The sequence below is a fragment of the Cryptomeria japonica genome, chromosome 11 (assembly GCF_030272615.1).
Source record: "Cryptomeria japonica chromosome 11, Sugi_1.0, whole genome shotgun sequence".
NCBI classification, from domain to species: Eukaryota; Viridiplantae; Streptophyta; class Pinopsida; order Cupressales; family Cupressaceae; genus Cryptomeria; species Cryptomeria japonica.
The window spans coordinates 363,944,774-363,965,091 of NC_081415.1; the positions used below are offsets into that span (position 1 = coordinate 363,944,774).

At 37.4% G+C, this 20,318-nt stretch overlaps 1 protein-coding gene across 1 annotated transcript in view; it reads left to right on the plus strand.

The window, feature by feature from the left end:
* The first annotated feature begins 415 nt into the window (after positions 1 to 415).
* Positions 416 to 20,318, plus strand: part of LOC131049219 (uncharacterized) — a 214,579-nt gene continuing 194,676 nt past the window's right edge. Inside the window, exons 1-4 of the mRNA XM_057983262.2 lie at positions 416 to 695; positions 778 to 875; positions 1,028 to 1,153; positions 1,379 to 1,435. Of these exons, the coding sequence (XP_057839245.2) occupies positions 548 to 695; positions 778 to 875; positions 1,028 to 1,153; positions 1,379 to 1,435 (429 nt within the window). The 5' untranslated portion in view covers positions 416 to 547. The remainder of the gene's footprint in view (positions 696 to 777; positions 876 to 1,027; positions 1,154 to 1,378; positions 1,436 to 20,318) is intronic.

Below are 20,318 nucleotides of genomic sequence, written 5' to 3' on the forward strand. Positions count from 1 at the left end.
TCTATATCTATCCCTCTCCTCTCTCTCTTTATCTCTCTTTCTGCTCTCTATGTCCTTATCCCCCTCTCTCACATTCTTCCCTCTATCTCTCCCTCTCTCCCTATTCCAAAGAAAAAAAAACGAACAAAAAATTCCCTATTGAACTTTCTTACCTCTTCGACATATCTGTTGCACACCGACAAAAGCTAAACTAGCTCCAAAACAATATAATCGTACGTTATGTTATTGACTACTTGGAAAATTGCAACCATATCTTGCACAGTGTATAAAGCGTGACTGACTTTTGTGTTATTGACTTTCCATGATGCGTTAGTCCATTTTTAGGACCGGTTTCCAGCACCGAGGTACAATTTCTAGTTTTACTAATTACATTTTTATTTAGAAACTGATGTGAGTGGTACATTAATAGTGTGTAGGGCATATTTTACGAGTAAAAGACGAGAGCAAAGCGAGCGGGCATAAAGTCGAGGCTTTTCGTTCCCTGCATAGCAGCATCGTGGTGGTGGTAGTGGTGGTGACGGAGGAAGAGAGGGAAGTTGTAGTGGGGATGGTGAAGGGGGCGGTGGAGGACATGAGTCCGGAGGGTCAGGGTCAGGTGAAGACCTGGACTGAGCCCAGCACCATCAAGAGCAAAGGCCTGCGCATCTACAACTCCCTGGCTAGAGCGAAGGTTCCTTTTCACGCCTCCGAATTGGGTGCGTGTAATAATATTAATTCACATATCATATTCTATACATCAATACCCCTAATGCTAATACTAATCAATGCTAATCGCAGTCACCTGGTACATTTGCGGCCCAACCGTTTATGATTCCTCACATGTCGGCCATGCCAGAAACTATGTAACCTTCGATATCCTCCGCCGGATTTTGGAGGTAATTCTGTTTTGAAAGTTTTATATTTATTGATGCCAATAGCAGTGCGTTCCAATCATAGGTGGTATGCAATGCGATTAAAGATTTTAAATTTACAGTGTTAGAGAACGTAATATAACATATCTGGATGCCACTTCGTAATGTGATGCCAGGGTTTCTTCAAGTACCATGTACACTACGTTATGAACGTGACTGATGTGGACGATAAGATCATAAGTAAGGCTCGTCGAAACTACCTATTGGACCAGTTTTTATCAACTGCATCTCATCTTAATGAGGTGCCTTTGCCTTCCCTACACCAAATACCTTACCTTCTTTTAGTTTATTTTCAGGTGTTCAAATGAAATAAGCCAACTCTAGAGCTCCATTGGCAATATTTTTTACTCAAAGGGGCAGAAGAATGGGTGTATGAAGTGAATTGAGTTGTTTTACTTTCTCTTGTTTGCTTTGGTGGTTTTGGTTTCCCCCCAGAAAAACTTATTCCTTGTTTTCTCATTGCATAGGTTCTTAGCATTTTGGATACTGCATTTGAAGAAGAATATTCCAAGCAAGAAAGCAAGGTACTGCTCCTAGTTTATCAGGAAGGAAACATTCAGCATGAGATTGCATGGATTATTCTGAAAGTTCCTAGTCTTTCAATAATTTGTAAACAATTCAGCCTCTTTCATATTATGATTATGCTTCTTTGCTTGATATCATCCAAGTCTTGTTACACATCTGTATTAGCGCTACACTGATTATACCTGTGGTCAATTATTTTATGGGATAGGCATTCCTACTTAACAATCTATACAACTTCCTCATAATTCACTATTGGAATATATCTAAGCTGAACATAGACTAGAGATCGCACAACACAGGATACGTTTGTGTGCAAAGATGTCCTATTATCAAATATGTTCAGAAATAGAATAATTACCCCTCAGGTATAGCAACACAATACTATAGTCCTTAGGAAAGAAGTCACTCAGCAATATATCCAATTTGGGATCCCAACCAAATAAAATGCTTTTCATATGCTATGACAATGATATGCATGTACTATATATAGACCATCCTCTGAAATTGACTGCTTTTGCTCTAATTCGACAACATTTTTTTGCCAAAATTCAGATTCACAGGTTGAATTTTACACTGGTTTATCTTCCTTGCTAATATACTGTGACCATTTTTGGAAAGCCCTTGTGAAACATTTTTTAAGATGCAAAATTTGGTCAATTAGATGCCAGTGTGAGGAGAACGACTTTATACAAGATAGACCGTTTTTATTTTGAAATTCTTTATTAAAAATCTTCCAATCTATCTTGTAAATTTCTTCAACCTTTGCTCAAATTATTGTTCTGATGCCAATTAATAAGATCCACAACTAATAAACACATTATGCAGAATATTCAATAAAGATCACATGACACAAGTGATGCTTATGGGCCAAGATGTTTTGACATCCAGTATACGCAGAACTAGAATCATTACCCCTAACATAGGAGAACACCATACTATACACCTTAGGGAATAAGCCACTCCATGGGAAATCTACAATTTAAGATCCCAACCAAATAGAATACTCCCTATATACTTGAAAATGACAGTCACCTTTTCTATATTAGTAATAATGAAGGTCAAAATGGGATATCTTATTATCCAATATAGCTAAGTCCACAAGTTATCCATATGACCCGATATAACTAATTAATGGGGTTGTGTGCCACATGTTGGCATCTCCTTCACCCCATTTACATAATGTTTAGGTACATATAGACAGTGACTTCTTAGACCATTTTAAAGTTTTTCATAGAGAGTTTGGCTACATTTTAGAGAATACACAGTGCCCTAGTATCAAGTTTGTATAGGGTATGCATCTCTTTGATTTGAAACACTTTTCAAGTTCCATATGGATAATAATATTGTGAAGCTACTTATAACTTATTCATAAGGAGTACATGAGTTTGTATTTTGTTTTCATCTTATTTAGCACATGAGAGATTCCCACTTTTTAAAAAGAGGCTGGTGAAGCCCGATTAATAGGATTTTGACTAAACTCAATTGCTAGGAAAAGCAAGGGAATAGAAGGGTAAGATGAATGTTGGATTTTATGTGTTGTTGTGATTCCGGTATCTGACAGGACAACATTTGGTATATGTATATTTTTATTATTTTTTAATTTCTCAAAGATACTTATAATTTTGCTAAAATAGGATAGCTGAATGTAGAGTCCTTAACAACATATTAAAATCTCTAGAAGAGGGAGAAGATACTTTTTAACTGGAAGGAAAATAGTTATAGTTATAAATTTTGATTGTTGTAGGTATAATATATGGCTATACATGAAGGCACACATAGAAGGACAATTGGTTTGCTAGAGATGGTTTTTCAAATCTCTTAGAATTATATCTTGTGGGTTCATGGGGACCAGTTGTACGGGTTCGCTAGAGAGGTTTTTTTAATCTTCTTTTTGTTAGTCCATCGGGACCAGTCTCGTGAGCCTAATTGGGTGTTGGATTATCAGGATTACTTTTTGTGAGAGAACTAATCACATGTCATGGAAACAAAAGGAAAGCTAGTGTAGGAAATTAGTTATAAATTAGATGTAAGTGTTAGAGAAGGACATTCATTTGGAGCAAAGAAGTTTTGTACTTGAGATTGAAGACAGTGTTTGCTCAAGATAGAACCCTTACTGCCCTGGATTCAGCCTGAGTCAGCATCAATATTCTCCCAGGGAAGCAAATCTTTGTTCTGTACTCTGTTCTTCCATTTACAGCAATATAACAACCACGTTTTTGTTTCATTTACAGTACTATAACAACCACAGTTTTAAGTGCTCTTCTCAGAATTTTTTATTGTAGTTTCCATCTGTTTCAGATGTCTCGTATAACAGAGAATATTGGCATTACACTGGTTCTGACTATATAGCTCTGCAATTGTAGTTTTCTAGTGTTGTCAAAAGTTTCTCGTCAGATTCAGATTTATATTTCATTTTGTTGATGTATGTAGCGTCTGTCAGATCAACATAAATGCCTAGTGGCCTATCGGCCTTAGACATTTATGTTCTCCGATTTAAATCTCATGCTCTTGGTGATTTCTTATGTTCTTAGTTTAGCGACTTTATGAAAACCGGTTGTAAATGTATATTAACTTATTATAACTACCACCTTGGGAGACGTGTTAGTTAACATTGATTAATCCCTTGAGAAGATGTGTTGATTAAAGATGAACCGACTTGTGTGTAAGTCTTGTTGCTTGGCGCCACCCTTGAATGGGTATATAGACCCATTCCTTCACTCTTCCAAGGGATCGTATTAGAAGACACAAGCAAGTCGAATCATCTAATAACTACAGCAGTTCGTATTATTACTTCATTAGTTCATTCATTGTTATCTACAGCATATCGTGTATCCTCCTTCAGCAATTCGTGTATTACCACCTGCACATTGGATTCTTCATCAGCAAATTGAATCTTACATTAAGGCAGACTGAACCTGTGTCATTCTTTAGAAGTCTGAACCGCATTTATTAATAATCCAGTTTCACAGTGTGAAGCATCATTTGTGAAGACATATTATTGTTTTTGTCTGTCCAATCTGATCACCAATTTAACCTGGTATCAGAGCAGGCTTAAGGAAAGATCAGATCAGATTTATAGAAGCAAGGTCATCTTCCACTATTGTCTTCAAGTTTGACTACTCCTATCAAACGTCAAGATGGTGAATGGAATTAGAGTTGAAGACAGACTTGAGGGAGCATCAAACTTCGTATCTTGGAAGTTTAGAATTATGCTTGCCTTGGGTGAAAACGAATTAGACGAATTCGTGAAGAAAGCCATACCGGAATCAACCAAAGAGGATGAAAAGCTTCAATGGAAGAGAAAGACCACAAAGCAATGAAGATGTTGGCTGACTCTGTGAAAGATCACATTGTGCCAATTATTTCCAAGTTGGAGACGACATATGACATGTTCAAAGCATTAGAGGAAATGTATGAGATCAACAACACAAGCCGAGCCCTTGCATTAAAGCAACAACTTCACCACATCAAAATGACGAAAGAAGAATCCATCACCTCATACTTCATGAGGATTACTGAATTGAGAGATCAACTCTCTACCATTGGACACACTATAGAGGACAAAGAGTTAACCATGTTGGCACTCAATGGTCTTCCTTCATCTTGGGAATCATTTATTCAAGGGATAAGCGCAAGATCAAAACTTCCTAAGTTTGATCGATTGAAGATAGACTGCATTCAAGAAGAGTCAAGATTGGTCACAAGAGGCATCGGTCAAAGTTCTACAAATGAAGATATTCATGTTCTTGCCTCTCACTCCTCAAAGAAGAAAGGTAAGAAAGGACACTTCAAAAGAAGGAAGGATATTTCAGGAATCGAATGCTTTAGATGTGTTAAAATTATAGCATCGGAAGATAAAGAATCAACAATGAAATATATCAGTTTACCACCTCACTATTAATTATCATGATCGAATAAAAAATGCTTTCGATCTGCATGAATTAATATCATATTAATTTCATTATCGATTGAGTAATGATTGATCAACATTGCTTACATTGTATATACGTTGAATACCTTTCTTATTGGCAGATTAAACATATGTGAGTGACTACTTAACTAATAGTAAGTGACCGTTCATAAAGCGGTATTCATAATATTGTTTAAGTGCCATCGACGAGGAGGCACGTCTTGAGCGGACATGCATCCACTTTGTGGAGACATGTCCACTCAAGACATGCCCCCCCGATACAAGTATATATGCAGACCCGATAAGGCAATATTGAGAAATTAAAATCGAACATTCTCAGCCTTGTTTGGACCTGCAAAACACAGTCTTCATTTGAATCATAAATCACATATATTCAGAAATATTAATTACAATCTATCAACTATCAAATCTGAGAGGAGTACGATCTGCATTTACATGGTATCAGAGCTAGGTTAAGGAGGATCCAAGCAGAGATCGAACTTGAGATATTCAGATTTAAATCTAAGTACATCACATTCCTCTATGGCGAGTGTAATCAGATTCGAAGATAGGCTAGAAGGAGGAAATAACTTCTCATCATGGAAGTTCAGGATTATGCTGATATTAAAAGAGAATAAAGTTGAGTCATTTGTGAAATAAAATAAAGCAGAACCGGAGAATGATCCCGAGAAGACGACATGGATTGAAGGAAATGAAAAGGCCACGAAAATCATAGTTGATGGAGTTAGAGATCATATCGTGCCAATCTTGACAAAACATGAGACCGCATATCATATGTTTAAGTCACTTGAAAGCACATACGAAATAAATAATTCTAGCAGGACCTTGGCTCTAAAGAGAGAAATCAATCATATAAGTATGAACAAAGGAGAATCTATCAACGCATACTTTATGAGAATATCTGCACTAAGGGATTAGCTATCAACACTTGGATACTAGATTGAAAGTAAGGAGCTAACACTTATTGCCTTAGATGGTCTACCAAATTCTTGGGAGACATTTGTTCAAGGCATTAGTGCAAGGTCTAAATTTCCAAAGTTTGACTGGCTAAGATCAGACTGCCTTCAAGAGGAATCGAGACAGAGAAAGAAAGGATTCAATCAGAAGAACGTAGATGAAGATCTCCATGTCTTGAATGCTAATTCTCACAAGAAAGGAAAGAAGAAGAACTTCAAGAAGAGGAAAAGCCACCATGGGAAGGGTTCATCCAAGAAAGATGTTTCACAAATCTAATGTTTCAGATGCGATCAGTATGAGCACTATGCAGTTAGATGTCCTGATAGAACAAAGCAACAAGCATCATTTGCCAAAGTAGGAAAGTCTAAGACAGAGCATGAATCCGAGAAATATGTATTCTACTCTGCACTTTCAAACCAAGTATCAAATAAATCCAACACTTGGGTTATAGATGGTGGATCATCAAGACACATCACTGGGTTTAGGGAACTCTTAGACTCCATGGTAGAAGAAACTGACGAGGAAGTGACAATTGGAGATGACTCTACACATCTAGTCAGAGGTGTTGGAACATGTATCATCAAATTGAAGTTTGGTATCTCTATTCAACTCACCGGAGTATTGTTTATACTAGGTATCAAGAGGAACTTGGTTTCCGTATCTGCATTTGAAGACAATGGATACAGGGTTACCTTCATGGATAGTAAAGTGTTGGCATGGCCAAAGAACTCTACTATTAAGAAGGCTCAAACCATAGGTTATAGACAAGGATATCTATATAAATTATGTACTGAGCCAAATCTTGTCCTACTCCATGAAATTGCAGACTCTAATGAAATATGGCATAGGAGATTAGGACACCTCCATTTCCGTGCCCTATCTTCTATGGAAAAACTAGTCACAGGTTTACCCAAACTCAAACAATATCATTTAGGGGCATGCAAGGGGTGTGCCTTAGGGAAAAACACAAAAGGGTCTTTCCAAAGTAGTTCTAGTAAAACAAATGATGTATTAGAATTAGTCCACTCAAATTTATGTGGACCCATGTGTGTACCTTCTTTAGGGGGTTTCCTATATTATGTAATTTTTGTTGATGACTTCTCTAGAAAGACTTGGATCTATTTCCTCAAATGTAAAGAATCTGAGGAGATCCTTAGAAGGTTTAAGGAATTCGAATCCCTTACAGAAACTCTTCTGGGAGGAAAGTTATAACATTAAGGACAGACAATGGGAGAGAATACACATTAGATATTTTTAAAGAATTTTGTAAAAATGTTGGGATTAAGAGAGAGTTCACTGTACCCTACAACCCTCAACAAAACGGGGTTGCTGAAAGGAAAAATAGAACCATTGTAGAAGCTGCTAGGGCAATGTTACTTGATCAAAACATAGAAACATCACTTTGGGCAGAAGCCTCTAGTACTGCTGTTTACATACAGAACATACGTCTTCACTCCCATATTGATGACAAAACTCCCGAAGAAGCTTTCATTGGTGTAAAACCAGACATCAGTCACTTGAGGATATTTGATTGTCCTGTCTACATTCATGTGCCCAACGAGAAAAGAACTAAGCTAGAACCTTCTGGGAGAAAAGGTATTTTTGTAGGCTATAGTGAAACCTCCAAAGCTTATAGAATATATGTGCCTAGTCAGAGACAGATTGAACTAAGCAGAGATGTAATTTTTGAGGAAGACATAGCTTTTAAAAGAGCTAGAAATTCTATTGAGTCAGAAATTCAAACTTCCCCCATAGACCTAGAAGAGGATCCTGCCCTTGAGATTCAGAGGGAGTACCCTAAGGAAGATAGAAATGAAGAACAAATCACATCATTGGAAAATCCTAAGAAGAGACCACTTTGGGCTACTAAGACAATGAAAGAAGCAAAGACTTATGCAGCTCCGTCAGGGACTTTTAGAGAGAGTAAAAGACCTAAGAGATTCTCTAGTTATGTAGCTTTGATGAGTGAATTCATCAAATCAGAACCTGCTAATGCTACAAAAGCTCTCCTGCACCAAGTATGGAAGGATGCCATGACAGAGGAGTATCAATCCATCTTGAAAAACGATGTGTGGGAGATAGTACCTAGGCCAAAAGAGAAATCTGTTGTTTCTTCCAAGTGGCTATTCAAAATCAAGCATGCTGCAGATGGCAGTATAGAAAAACGCAAAGAAAGATTTGTAGCCAGAGGTTTTTCACAAAAGGAGGGAATTGATTATGAAGAAACTTTTGCACCAATTGCTCGCTATACCTCAGTCAGAGCAGTTTCTAGCCATTGCAACAGCCAAAGGATGGAAAGTCCATCAAATGGATGTAAAAACTGCATTCTTAAATGGGACTATTGAAGAAGAGGTCTACTTAGAGCAACCTAAAGGATTCGAGATCCACAATGCAGAGTCACATGTGTGTAAATTGAAGAAAGCCCTGTATGGACTTAAGCAGGCTCCCAGAGCTTGGTATGAAAGATTTGACAGTTACCTCATGGGATTAGGTTTCTCGAAAAATGATGCAGACCCAAATCTCTACTTCAAGAAAATCAAAGGTGATATGTTAATATTAATATTATATGTTGATGATCTATTGATTACAGGAGTGGATCACCTTATTGATCAGTGTAAGAAGGATCTAGCCTCAGAGTTTGACATGAAGGACTTAGGTCTATTGCACTACTTCCTTGGATTAGAAGTTTGGTAGAAATCAGATGGCATTATTCTGAATCAAGGGAAGTACACCCTTGATATATTGAAGAGATGTGGAATGATGAATTGTAGATCTATGTCGTCTCCCATGGAAACAAATCTTCATAAATTGAAGGAAGCAGCAACAGATTCTCAGTTAGCAGATCCAACTCTCTACAGGCAGATGATTGGATCTTTGATGTACTTGGTCAACACCAGACCGGATATTTGTTATGCTGTGAATGCTTTCAATCAATTTATGTGTGAGCGCAAGGAGATACATCTTGTTGCCGTGAAGCATATAATGAGGTACCTTCAAGGTACCCTTAATTATGGTCTCAAATATGAAAAGGTTGATTTAGGTCTTCATGGATTCACAGATTTAGATTGGGTTGGAAGTGTGACCGATCGAAAAAGCACCTCAGGATGTTGCTTCAGTTTAGGATCGGCTATGATATCGTGGATAAGCAGAAAACAATCTTCAGTGGCTCAGAGTTCTAGAGAAGCCGAATACATTGTAGCTTCTATGGCTGCAAGAGAAGCAGTATGGCTTAGAAAATTGCTTGTGGGATTATTTGGTGAGCCTCTGAAACCTACTATTATGCACTGTGATAATCAAAGTTGTATTAAGCTTTCAGTGAATCCAGTATTTCATGATATATCCAAGCATATCAAGATTCCTTATCACTATGTGAGAGACATGGTCGAAAGGGATGTAATCCAGTTGGAGTATATCAGTACAGGAGATCAGACAACATACATACTTACCAAACCTCTCTCTAGAGTGAAAGTTGAACACTTCAGAAAGAGTCTTTGTATAATTGAAATGTAAGTATTATATCTATCTGTACTAACATATAAGATTATTAATGTGCAAACTTCTTTTGTCATATGTGTGACTCTATGACTTTATGGGCCCCACCCCCTGTGTACATTTCTAAAAGGTGACGATCTTTTAGATAATGAGCACTTGTATTTGACACTATAAGGTGACGATCTTATAATGTTCAGTAGATTGATATCATGTGACTTGATATCATTATTCATGGATTTGTCATGATTTGTTATGGTAGACATTATGTGACTTAATGTCAGTGAACATACCATAACTAGGATATATGAGGAGAATGTAATGTTCTTGAGTATATTATATCCTTTAGTATCACGAGACAGGTGATACTTCATATCACGAGTTATGTGATAGCTATTAGTATGGTAATGTACTCTCAGAGTTCATTATAATATTCTTACTCTTTATCTTCCCTAGCTAAGAGGGAGTGTTAAAATTATAGCATCGACAGATAAAGAATCAACAATGAAATATATCAGTTTACCACCTCACTATTAATTATCATGATCGAATAAAGAATGCTTTCGATCTGCATGAATTAATATCATATTAATTTCATTATCGATCGAGTCATGATTGATCAACATTGCTTACATTGTATATACGTTGAATACCTTTCTTATCGGCATATTGAACATATGTTAGTGACTACTGAACTAATAGTAAGTGATCGTTCATAAAACAGTATTCATAATATTGTTTAAGTGCCATCGATGAGGAGGCACGTCTTGAGCGGACATGCCTCCACTTTGTGGAGACATGTCCACTCAAGACATGCCCCCCCGATACAAGTATATATGCAGACCCGATAAGGCAATATTGAGAAATTAAAATCGAACATTCTCAGCCTTGTTTGGACCTGCAAAACATAGTCTTCATTAGAATCATAAATCACATATATTCAGAAATATTAATTACAATCTATCAACTATCAAATCTGAGAGGAGTACGATCTACATTTACAAGATGTGACAAATATGGTCACTACGCAATGAAATGTCCAACCAGGACTATGCCTCAAGCTTCCATTGCGGATGTTGGTGAGACTCTTCCACAAAAGGATGCAAATGGATTCATATTCTGATTTGAAGGGATAAGTTTTATGGTTGAATAATGTTCACGAATTTCATATGTAGTTATTAATTCATGCAATTACATTATTTGTATTATTTGTGAAACAACATTGTCAACGGATGTCTGCTTATGACAAGTTGCATTTGGATATCTTGTTTTTTAAATTTCTTCAATTTACTATGAGAAACTTGTCCCTTACATACAAGACATCTTTAGAATAACAGCTTGTTGCTTTTTAGGTTATAGATTTTTGAAGTTCTATTTGTGATGAAGAGATTGAAATTCAGGAAGAATATGCAGAGGACTTCTGCGGAGATTTTGAGATTTTGCATTTCCAAATTTTTATAAAACAAATATTTACCTGCAGAAGTGCAACAGTTCACTTGTGAAAGCCATAGAGGCATTTGTGCAGATGATGATAGCATCTAGGGTTACGAAGCAAGTTGAGACAAGAAGGCTCTTCCAGTGAGAGGGAGCGTACTGCAAAGAGATTTTGTTCTCAATCTCAGGATGGTCATATTCCTGCCTAGGGCTCAATCTTATGACAGTAGATCCATGGTGGCTTTGGATCTAGCACTTCCAGGCGTATGAGGATCATACTAGATGATGAGAGTCTCCTGAAGCAAGATATCTTCCAAGATTGGGACCATGTGAGCAGGGGATGCTTTCGTGACAGAGGGAGCAGCTAAGAGGATGTGCTTCGATTGATATCTGAGGATCTTGGTCATATTGGTTCAGAGGGAGTGGACCATGTTAAGATGGTTTCTCTAGTGATCAAGTATCACTATGTTAGAGACATGGTGGAAAGGAATGCTATTTAGTTGAGATACATTGGTACTGATGAGCAAACGACAGACATTCTCACCAAGCTCCTCTCTAGAATAATGTTTGTGTACTTTCGAGGTAAGCTTGGTATGGTAGAGAATGAAGTGCTAGCTAAGATTGAGTCTCAGCTTCATTGATTTGTTTATATTTGTTTATATATATACTAATGTATTCTTATCTTCAAAAGATGTTTAAAGTGTAAACTCTTGTTAATGCATTTCTCCTTGAGAGAGACTTGAGGTGTAAGCCCTTATCTCCACCCTCTTATATGGTTCATGGTGGATGTCATGTGTGTGACGCCATGACAACACCACGTGAGAGAGTCCGTGGTGATCTTCTTTTACTTGCGTGTTTACCCTCTCGATGAGCCATGGTGAATATCATTGTGAGGTGACGATCTCACAATGATGAACACTTGTGCATCTTACCATCATTGTGAGGTGATGATTGTGAGGTGATATCTATGGATAAGTCATAATGGTGGATATCACGTGAGGTGATATCTATGGATAAGCCATGATGGTTGATATCATGATGAGGTGATATCTTTCCTTTCCACATATGGGAGTAGCCATTGTGGTCAAACATCACAATGAGGTGATGTGACTTATATACATCTAGAAGGATTCCTCCCTAGCTAAGAGGGAGTGTTGATGTATGTAGCGTCTGTCGGATCCTTCAGATCGACATAAATGCCTAGTGGCCTATCGGCCTTAGACATTTATGTTCTCCGATTTAAATCTCATGCCTTGGCGATTTCTTATGTTCTTAGTTTAGTGACGTTATGAAAACCGGTTGCAAATGTATATTAACTAATTATAACTACCACCTTGGGAGACGTGTTAGTTAACATTGGTTAATCCCTTGAGAAGACGTGTTGATTAAAGATGAACCGACTTGTGTATAAGTCGTGTTGCTTGGCGCCACCCTTGAATGGGTATATAGACCCGTTCCTTCACTCTTCCAAGGGATCGTATTAGAAGACACCAGCAAATTGAATCATCTAATAACTAAAGCAGTTCATATTATTACTTCAGCAGTTCATTCATTGTTATCTACAGCATATTGTGTATTCTCCTTCAGCAATTCGTGTATTACCACCTGCACATTGGATTGTTCATCAGCAAATTGAATCTTACATTAAGGCAGAGTGAACCTGTATCTTTCTTTAGAAGTCTGAACCACATTTATTAATAATCCAGTTTCACAGTGTGAAGCATTATTTGTGAAGACATATTATTGTTTTTGTCTGTCCAATCTGATCACCAATTGAACACATTTCAGCTTCAAATTTTGTAAGATTTAGAACAGCTAAGCTGATTTTAAGTTGGGCTCATAACAGTTGCATCAGAGTCAATTTCTGGCTTCATTGGGGAAGTCTTATCAATGGATTTGAAAAAAATGAATTTGGGTGTCAGTTAACTGCAAAAATCGATATCTGGGATCATGAGAAATTTACATTAAAATCTAGAAGACCTTGTTTTTGCAGAATATGTTGAGCTCAATGAAGAAGATCCAAGTAACTTTTTGAACATGAAGATTTTGTTGAAGTAGTTCAACAGTGCTCTTTATGACTGAATATAAGGCTAACAACAATGTGGCTGAAAGTTTAATAAAAACAAATGTGGCTGAAAGCTTTAGCTTGCTTAATCATCTTGATCTCCATCCTCTTACAACTGTTGCTGTTGAGCTTGACGTGGTGAGTATCCATCAAGATGAATCGACACTTGAAAACGAGCACATTGTGTATGAAAAAGATCACAACCAAATAAAAATTCCAAATTTTTCTCTTGATTCCATGTAAGGGCTGATGTAATAATGGGGATGCAATGGCTTGAGACCATCAGTTAACTTTCAATGCGCTATAGTGATTTTTATTTCAAGTCCAAGACAGACTACCATGTGAAAATAACTAGAGGTCTGTACTCAGTGCAAGAAAGTTGATCTCAGCACAAAAATTGGAAAGACAACTTGGTAAAAAAAAATTGGGTTCTATGTTTGATTATGATTCCTGTCAGGGGGTTGCTTGTCAAGGTCAGAACTCAACATACAACAAGACAAAGTGAAGTGTTGTATGTGATTAATGAGTTTGGATATGTGTTTTGAGAGTTGATTCTAGGGTTCCACCAGTTGGAGGCAAAGGAATCATTCCAATTGTCCATTTTAGTTAGTGGAGCCAATGGCCTATTTTCTGCGGATCCTTTGGGTTGATTGGAATTAATTGTATGGGTCCCCTAGAAACTTCTTTTTGATGGTCTGCAGGGCCTAGACTTGTGGGTTGACTTGGGCGTTGATCCACTAACTTTACTTCTAACGAGAAAATAACTATCCAACATGCACACAAGAAAAAGAAAGTGGGTAGATTAGTTAGAAATTGGCCAGGGAAACAAGAAAAAACCTGTTTTTGGATGAAAGAAGCTCTTTTGTATGAGTCTGAAGATTTTATGTGGCCAAGGTAGGATCCATACTGTCCTGGATATGGCCGGAGTCAGCACCCAAAACTTCTTAGGAAAGCAACTCTCTTTTAATTTTGTATCACTTTCTGTTATTTCTAGTAATATTACAATTACAGTTTGGAGTGTTCTTTTAAGAAAGTATATATTAATTTTTTAGAAATTTCAGATTGTAGTTTCCAACTGTTTTACAATTGACTCATGTAACAAAGCTATTAGGCATTACATTAAATAAGATTTGCAATTAGGGCAAACCTTCCTAGAATCTTGATAACACAAACAACCACAATAGTAAAAGCACAACACAACTGAAGATTGTGTAATGCAAAATAATTACTTCTCCAAATAAAGGATGCAATACAATTGAATAAATGCTCAAGAGTGAGTTACATCTAGGTATTCTTAGGATAGTCCACCAAGAGATGTGAATGTATAACCAATGTGTGATAAAGGAGATAGTACACATATGTAGTACAAGTCTCCAAATTATGGGTGGGATTTTGCGTATTGAACTATGTTACATGGGGATGCATTCCCACCCCTCAAATCCATGACCTCGTCCCTTGAGGCATTTTAGGGACTGCCCTTGGCTATCCTTCCAACAGAGAAAATTTAGAAATGTTTAGGAAATGCCTTATAATCAGGGATGATAGGGAACTTAGAGGATGCTTGGCCATCCTCGAGGTTGTTCTTGGGGGATGGCTGAGCGTCTCGTATGCAAAGTAGATCGTATTTAAAAAAAAAGAATGCGTAACAAATTTTTAATGGGTTTAAAAAGGGTGTGGGGGGGTCACACAAAGCCTCCCATGCCCCTTATTTGTCCTAATACACAAAACAAAAACTTAAAACTTCAAAACATTCATTCTATTTTATAATTTTATTGCATCAATTGTGCAAAAGAGGTTGTGTGTCATTAGTATTGCAGACATCATTGATCAATATTACACTTATAAGGAGGGTTTGAGGGATGGGAATGCCTGCCCATGTAATGCAACAATATTAGAAAGAAGTTAGAAACTTTGTACTAAAAGAAGACATTAGTTTTGGTGTTTTTAAATTTTTGTAATTAGCTTGTTTTTGATTAAGGGTCAAAAAGGTTTTGAGGGGACTCAAAACCTCATACAACAGGTTTTGAAGGGACCCAAAACCCTCTGGAATTGACAAGAATCCAGATTTCACAAACAGAATGCTGCAATAAGATACAATCAAAGATTAATAGCGGCCCATTGTCAACCAACCATCAGTAAGGCAGTTAAGAATAGGCAAAGGCACCCAATCAAGCCTAAGCTAATAGTGTAATAACCCTTGCTGCAAATTTGTATCAGATTTAGAAAATTCCAATAGCCCAACTCAGATTTACAATTTGCAACCAAATGATGAAATCGGGTAGGCTGAAAATTGCACCAATGAGCTTATAAACACTTAAAACCCTCATAAAAAACACAAGAAGAAGATTCTATAGAAATTTCGGCATTATAACAGCATGCAAAAATATGATTATAACAATCTACAAATCTGCCATGAAGAATTATAGAATAGACTCCAGAAATGGAGCTCAAAGCTTCACAAATCCATTATAAATCTAAAATATTCTCCAAACTCCTGACACTTCCCCCTCAATAGCAAGATGCATAAAATAAATGTCTAACAACAGCCAAGAACAACAATATATGCTGTTATTTCTAGCAATACAAATCTGAAAATGAACTAAGAAACTACAATACACCAACTATTACAACTCCTACCAAACAACACACATAAAACTCTCTTTGAAGCACAACTGCAACCCCTGAATGTGATTGCCACTGGAGACCTGTAAACACATTGCCTGCATGCCTCGATCTCCTTGGTTTATCAGCCTTGGAGATTTTACCTTTTTTGGTTTACCAGCCTCTGAAGGAAAATAGCTTTCGCCTGTTGAAAATGACAAGATAGAATGAATGGAAAAGCAAGCCAAAAACTTGATAAATGAAACCCACATTCAAAATACGTCTTGGGCGCCAAAACCCATGCCCAGGAAGAGGGAATATTTCCATTAAAGATTTGAAACCTCTTTTCTAAATTTGCACCTCCACTTCTTCCACCCGAATAGGAACTGCCAATTAATTCCATCTTTTTGACTAGATTCCAAGAAGACACAAAATTGCCAATTTGAGCCCCACTAAAATCCACTCTTTTTGGCATTTGATTTTATTTCAAAATTACTTAATATTTGTTGCCAAATTAGATTTTTCTCAATCAAATTGGAAGATAAACTTTCCCAATTAATCCAATAGTCCCGACTTTTGACTTTCTATATTTAGATAGTCAGACTTACTAAAAATTTTAAACTAGTAAATGCTATTTTTAGAAAGGGTACATGACAATATTCACCATTAATCTGATTTGAATATTTCACCTTCCAAGTACAATATTTCATGTTTTATCCCCAGTTGTCTTCCTATTTTTGGACAATTGGCCTTATTAAAAATAGAAACCGCGATTTTTAGAAAGAAGCAATTTTTAGAAAAAGGGGACATGACAAATAGACAAAAGATGTCAATAACACGAGATAAGGGTTTTGCAAAGCTTCCTTAACCTGAAACAAGGGTTTTGGCAAGGCTCCCATAACCTTCCAAGGGTTTTACAAGGCTCCCTTAACCTAAAACATGGGTTTTGGTAAGGCTCCCACAACCTTCTTCTCCACTAATAGAAAAATGTTACATAAAAAAACACTAGAGAGATGGGTTTTGAAAAGGCTCCCATAACCTTCTATGGGTTTTGAGGGGACCCAAAACTCTGAAGAACAAAGGGGAGAAAGAGAACACGCCGAACCAAAAATCCATAAGGAGAGACACCTCGAGAAACTAAAAGAACCCTGAAACCAGGAAGCCTCAAAAAGCACCGAAATAGGTTCCTGTAAACAGCTCAACTTGGACCACCTCGATATAACCAAAGTCAGAAAAAACAAAACCAAAACTCCAGTTGCTCCAACCAACAGGACCAGCTCTACAGGTATGTTGAAAGCATAGCGAAAGGCAAGGAACACCACAAACAGAGCTCCAACCAAGGATCCGAGGAAGCCCATCCAACAACCATCCACCTCAATAGGAACAAAAACTGCAACCACAACCCCCACAACTCCAACCAACAGGACCACCTCTATAGGTATGTTGATGACAGAGCAAAGAGCAGGGAACACAAAAAACAGGCCAGGAAACAAAGACTTGAGGAAGTCCTTACAGCAGCCATCCACCTCAATAGGAACAGGAACTGCAGCAAAAGCCAAACCCCTACCAACAACCAAAGATGCACACAGATTAGCCCCAACGAACACATGAATCCAAAACTTACCCCATGTCCCCATGCGGCTGCTTAAGTGCATTATCTGCTTAAATTTAAGCAGATAGTGTGTCCCCATGCAAATTTTTATTTATGGAAAAAGAATAAATTAGAATCTCTCCCTATTTTAGTGGAGCAGCTACTGCTAAGAAATAAAAAATAAGCTTTGAAAAAAAAGGGGGGCTGGAAATAAGCAGCAACTGCTTATTGAAAAAATGATATGTGGCTCCACAAATTTCTTTGCCTCCATTTTATTTGCCTCCAATCTTTTCTCCTAAATTTATTCTAGACTAAAACTAAAATTTAAGATAATTGCTTAAAAAATAAGCAGCAAAATTAAATATCCATGGGGCCACCAGCTACATAAATTGCTCCTAAAAATATTGAGCAGTGGCTGCTAGCAAAAATAAGCTGAGCCGTTGCATGGGGACCTGCCCTTAGGCACCAGGCTTAAAACACCAAAAACAGGGAGCAGACCATCAGGAGCTCCCAAGGAACATGCCTTCCATGAAAAGGAAAGGAGCTGCAACACCAACAAGCACCTTCAAAAGCCAATAGGTCCATAACTGGCAAAAACTCTCAAGCTCATAGATAGAGAAGCAAGCCAAAGAACCAGAGGAGAGCGTGCTGAGAGGAAAGAGACACGAAGAACAACGAGGCACCAAAAAGGGAAAAAAGACTTCCCAAATGCAGAAAGAAGAGGGCCTCCCAAATGCAAAATGGGGAAGAAAACAGACCCCCCAAGAGCGCCTAGGAACCCAACTGCGCAAAACCCATGAATGCCAGCAGAGATCCTCCAGCAGGGCACAACCGGGGAAAAAACCCAAAGACCAAATGAACTTGTCCCCGAAACCAGGTGAGTTCCCAAGGAAAGCACGAAGTGACCCAAGACAAGGCCAACACGCAGGAACCACCAGCCTCCTCATCATCTTTGTCCCCATCATTGGCCTCCTCCTCTGCATCCCCTGCAGTAGCTTCACCACTCGAAACCCTAACGCTTGAGCCGCTCCTATTCCCGCTCCCGTTCCTCATTTAATTAGCTTGTTAGAGAGGGTTTGTAATTAGTTTTAAAATGTGTTGGTTTTAGTTTGTTGTCACAGAAAACACCACAAAATGAGCACTAGTAGGAGTGATGACAATGTGAATGTGAATGAGATGGTAGTGAGGAAGTGGAAGCAAACAAAATAGATAATTCTTTTCATTTTGAAAATCCAAACTCAAGTTCTATTGGAACTCCACAAGACTGTTTTGTATGCCCTTCATCTTCTTTTCAAATATTTGTGAAAGGCCCTTTCAACCCCGAAAAAGCATTGCTGCAATTTGTCACCAATTTAAGCATTAATTAAGGTAAAAATATAGGAGGCAGAAAATGTTGGTTGTGTCGTGTTTGCAACATTGATTATAATGGGAGCTATAGTAGGGTTACACACCATTTATTTGCTGAGAGTGGACATGGGGTTAGAGTTTGTAAAGATATTGTTTACTCTCCTCTTTGATAAAATAAATACTTGAAATAGTGAACAAAAATAATAATGCATGCAAGATAAAGTAATTTTAATATTTATTCACACATGATTATATTATAAGTAGACCAAAGATGGTTAACCAAGGATTAGAGTTGATTTGACTAGATCATACTACTTTCCTTGACGATAAAAAATCTATTTAAGGGACCCAATAGTTGCCAAGAGGAATACAACCGTTGACTAACTCTTTTAACCATCCAAAGTTGACAAACAATTAATATGTAGCTGGATAAACCATATTATAGTAATCCATGGAGATGAGGCCCCCCACCCCACACAAAAAAAAGAAAAGAGGAAAAACCCTCGTGTTTTCAAGATGGGGATGTTTTTGAGACCTAGGGACTTGGATGAAATGTTCCCTCTCAGCCCCACCACCACCTTTGTCATATTAGAGACATCGTTGGGGTGTTGGGGACTTTGGGACACTCTTGAGATGTTCAGGGGACTCCCAAGAGTCTCTTGAAACTTTTGGGGATGCCTAGGAGTATCTTGTAGTTGAATAGCCAAAAAACAATTCAAAAAAAAAAAAAAAACTCAAAAAAAGTTTTGATCCTTGTGCCCAAGGTCAAACTCTAATGACCTATGGACCCCATCTAAACTCCACAAGCCCTATAAAATTCCCTCAAATCTTCTTTTCAACTCGCAAAAACAAATTAACAAGTTGTAGTGTGAGTGTGAGAGTAAGAGTTGCAATTGCAAGGTGAAAGAGTGAGTGAAGCAAGAAGAGAAAGAAGAGAAGTGACCATGTGGAGTCAATTAGTTCTAGTGATGAGAAGTTTGGGGATGATTAGAGGTCTCACTTCACTTCATTTTGTTATTTTGAACATTTGTAATCATCATTATGAAATCTTGAATGTTATATATATATTTCAAAAATTGACATTTTCATTATTCAACATTAAATTGTTAATGTTTACTTTAAAGTTTAGTTTCTAAGTTTTACTAGTTTGCCAAATTTTCTTTTGTAATTCTTATACATATTTTCTATAACTATTTTTTTAAGTACTATATGTATTTTAATGCCGAGCCCTCTCCTCCTCCCCCCCAACTTAGGCTCTTGGCCCCCTTGTCCCCATGCATCTCTCCATTAGGAAACTTTGTGGAATTATGCCATATTATCAAAACACAATAATGAGCATTGTGCATTAGTTGAAGATATAACATTGGAAGAACATGTTGAAATGGTAAATTTGTTTGGGGAGAGAGAGGAAAAAAATTCTGCCATTGCTAGGAGTAAGAAACATTCATCGAAAACCTTGCTCTCTAT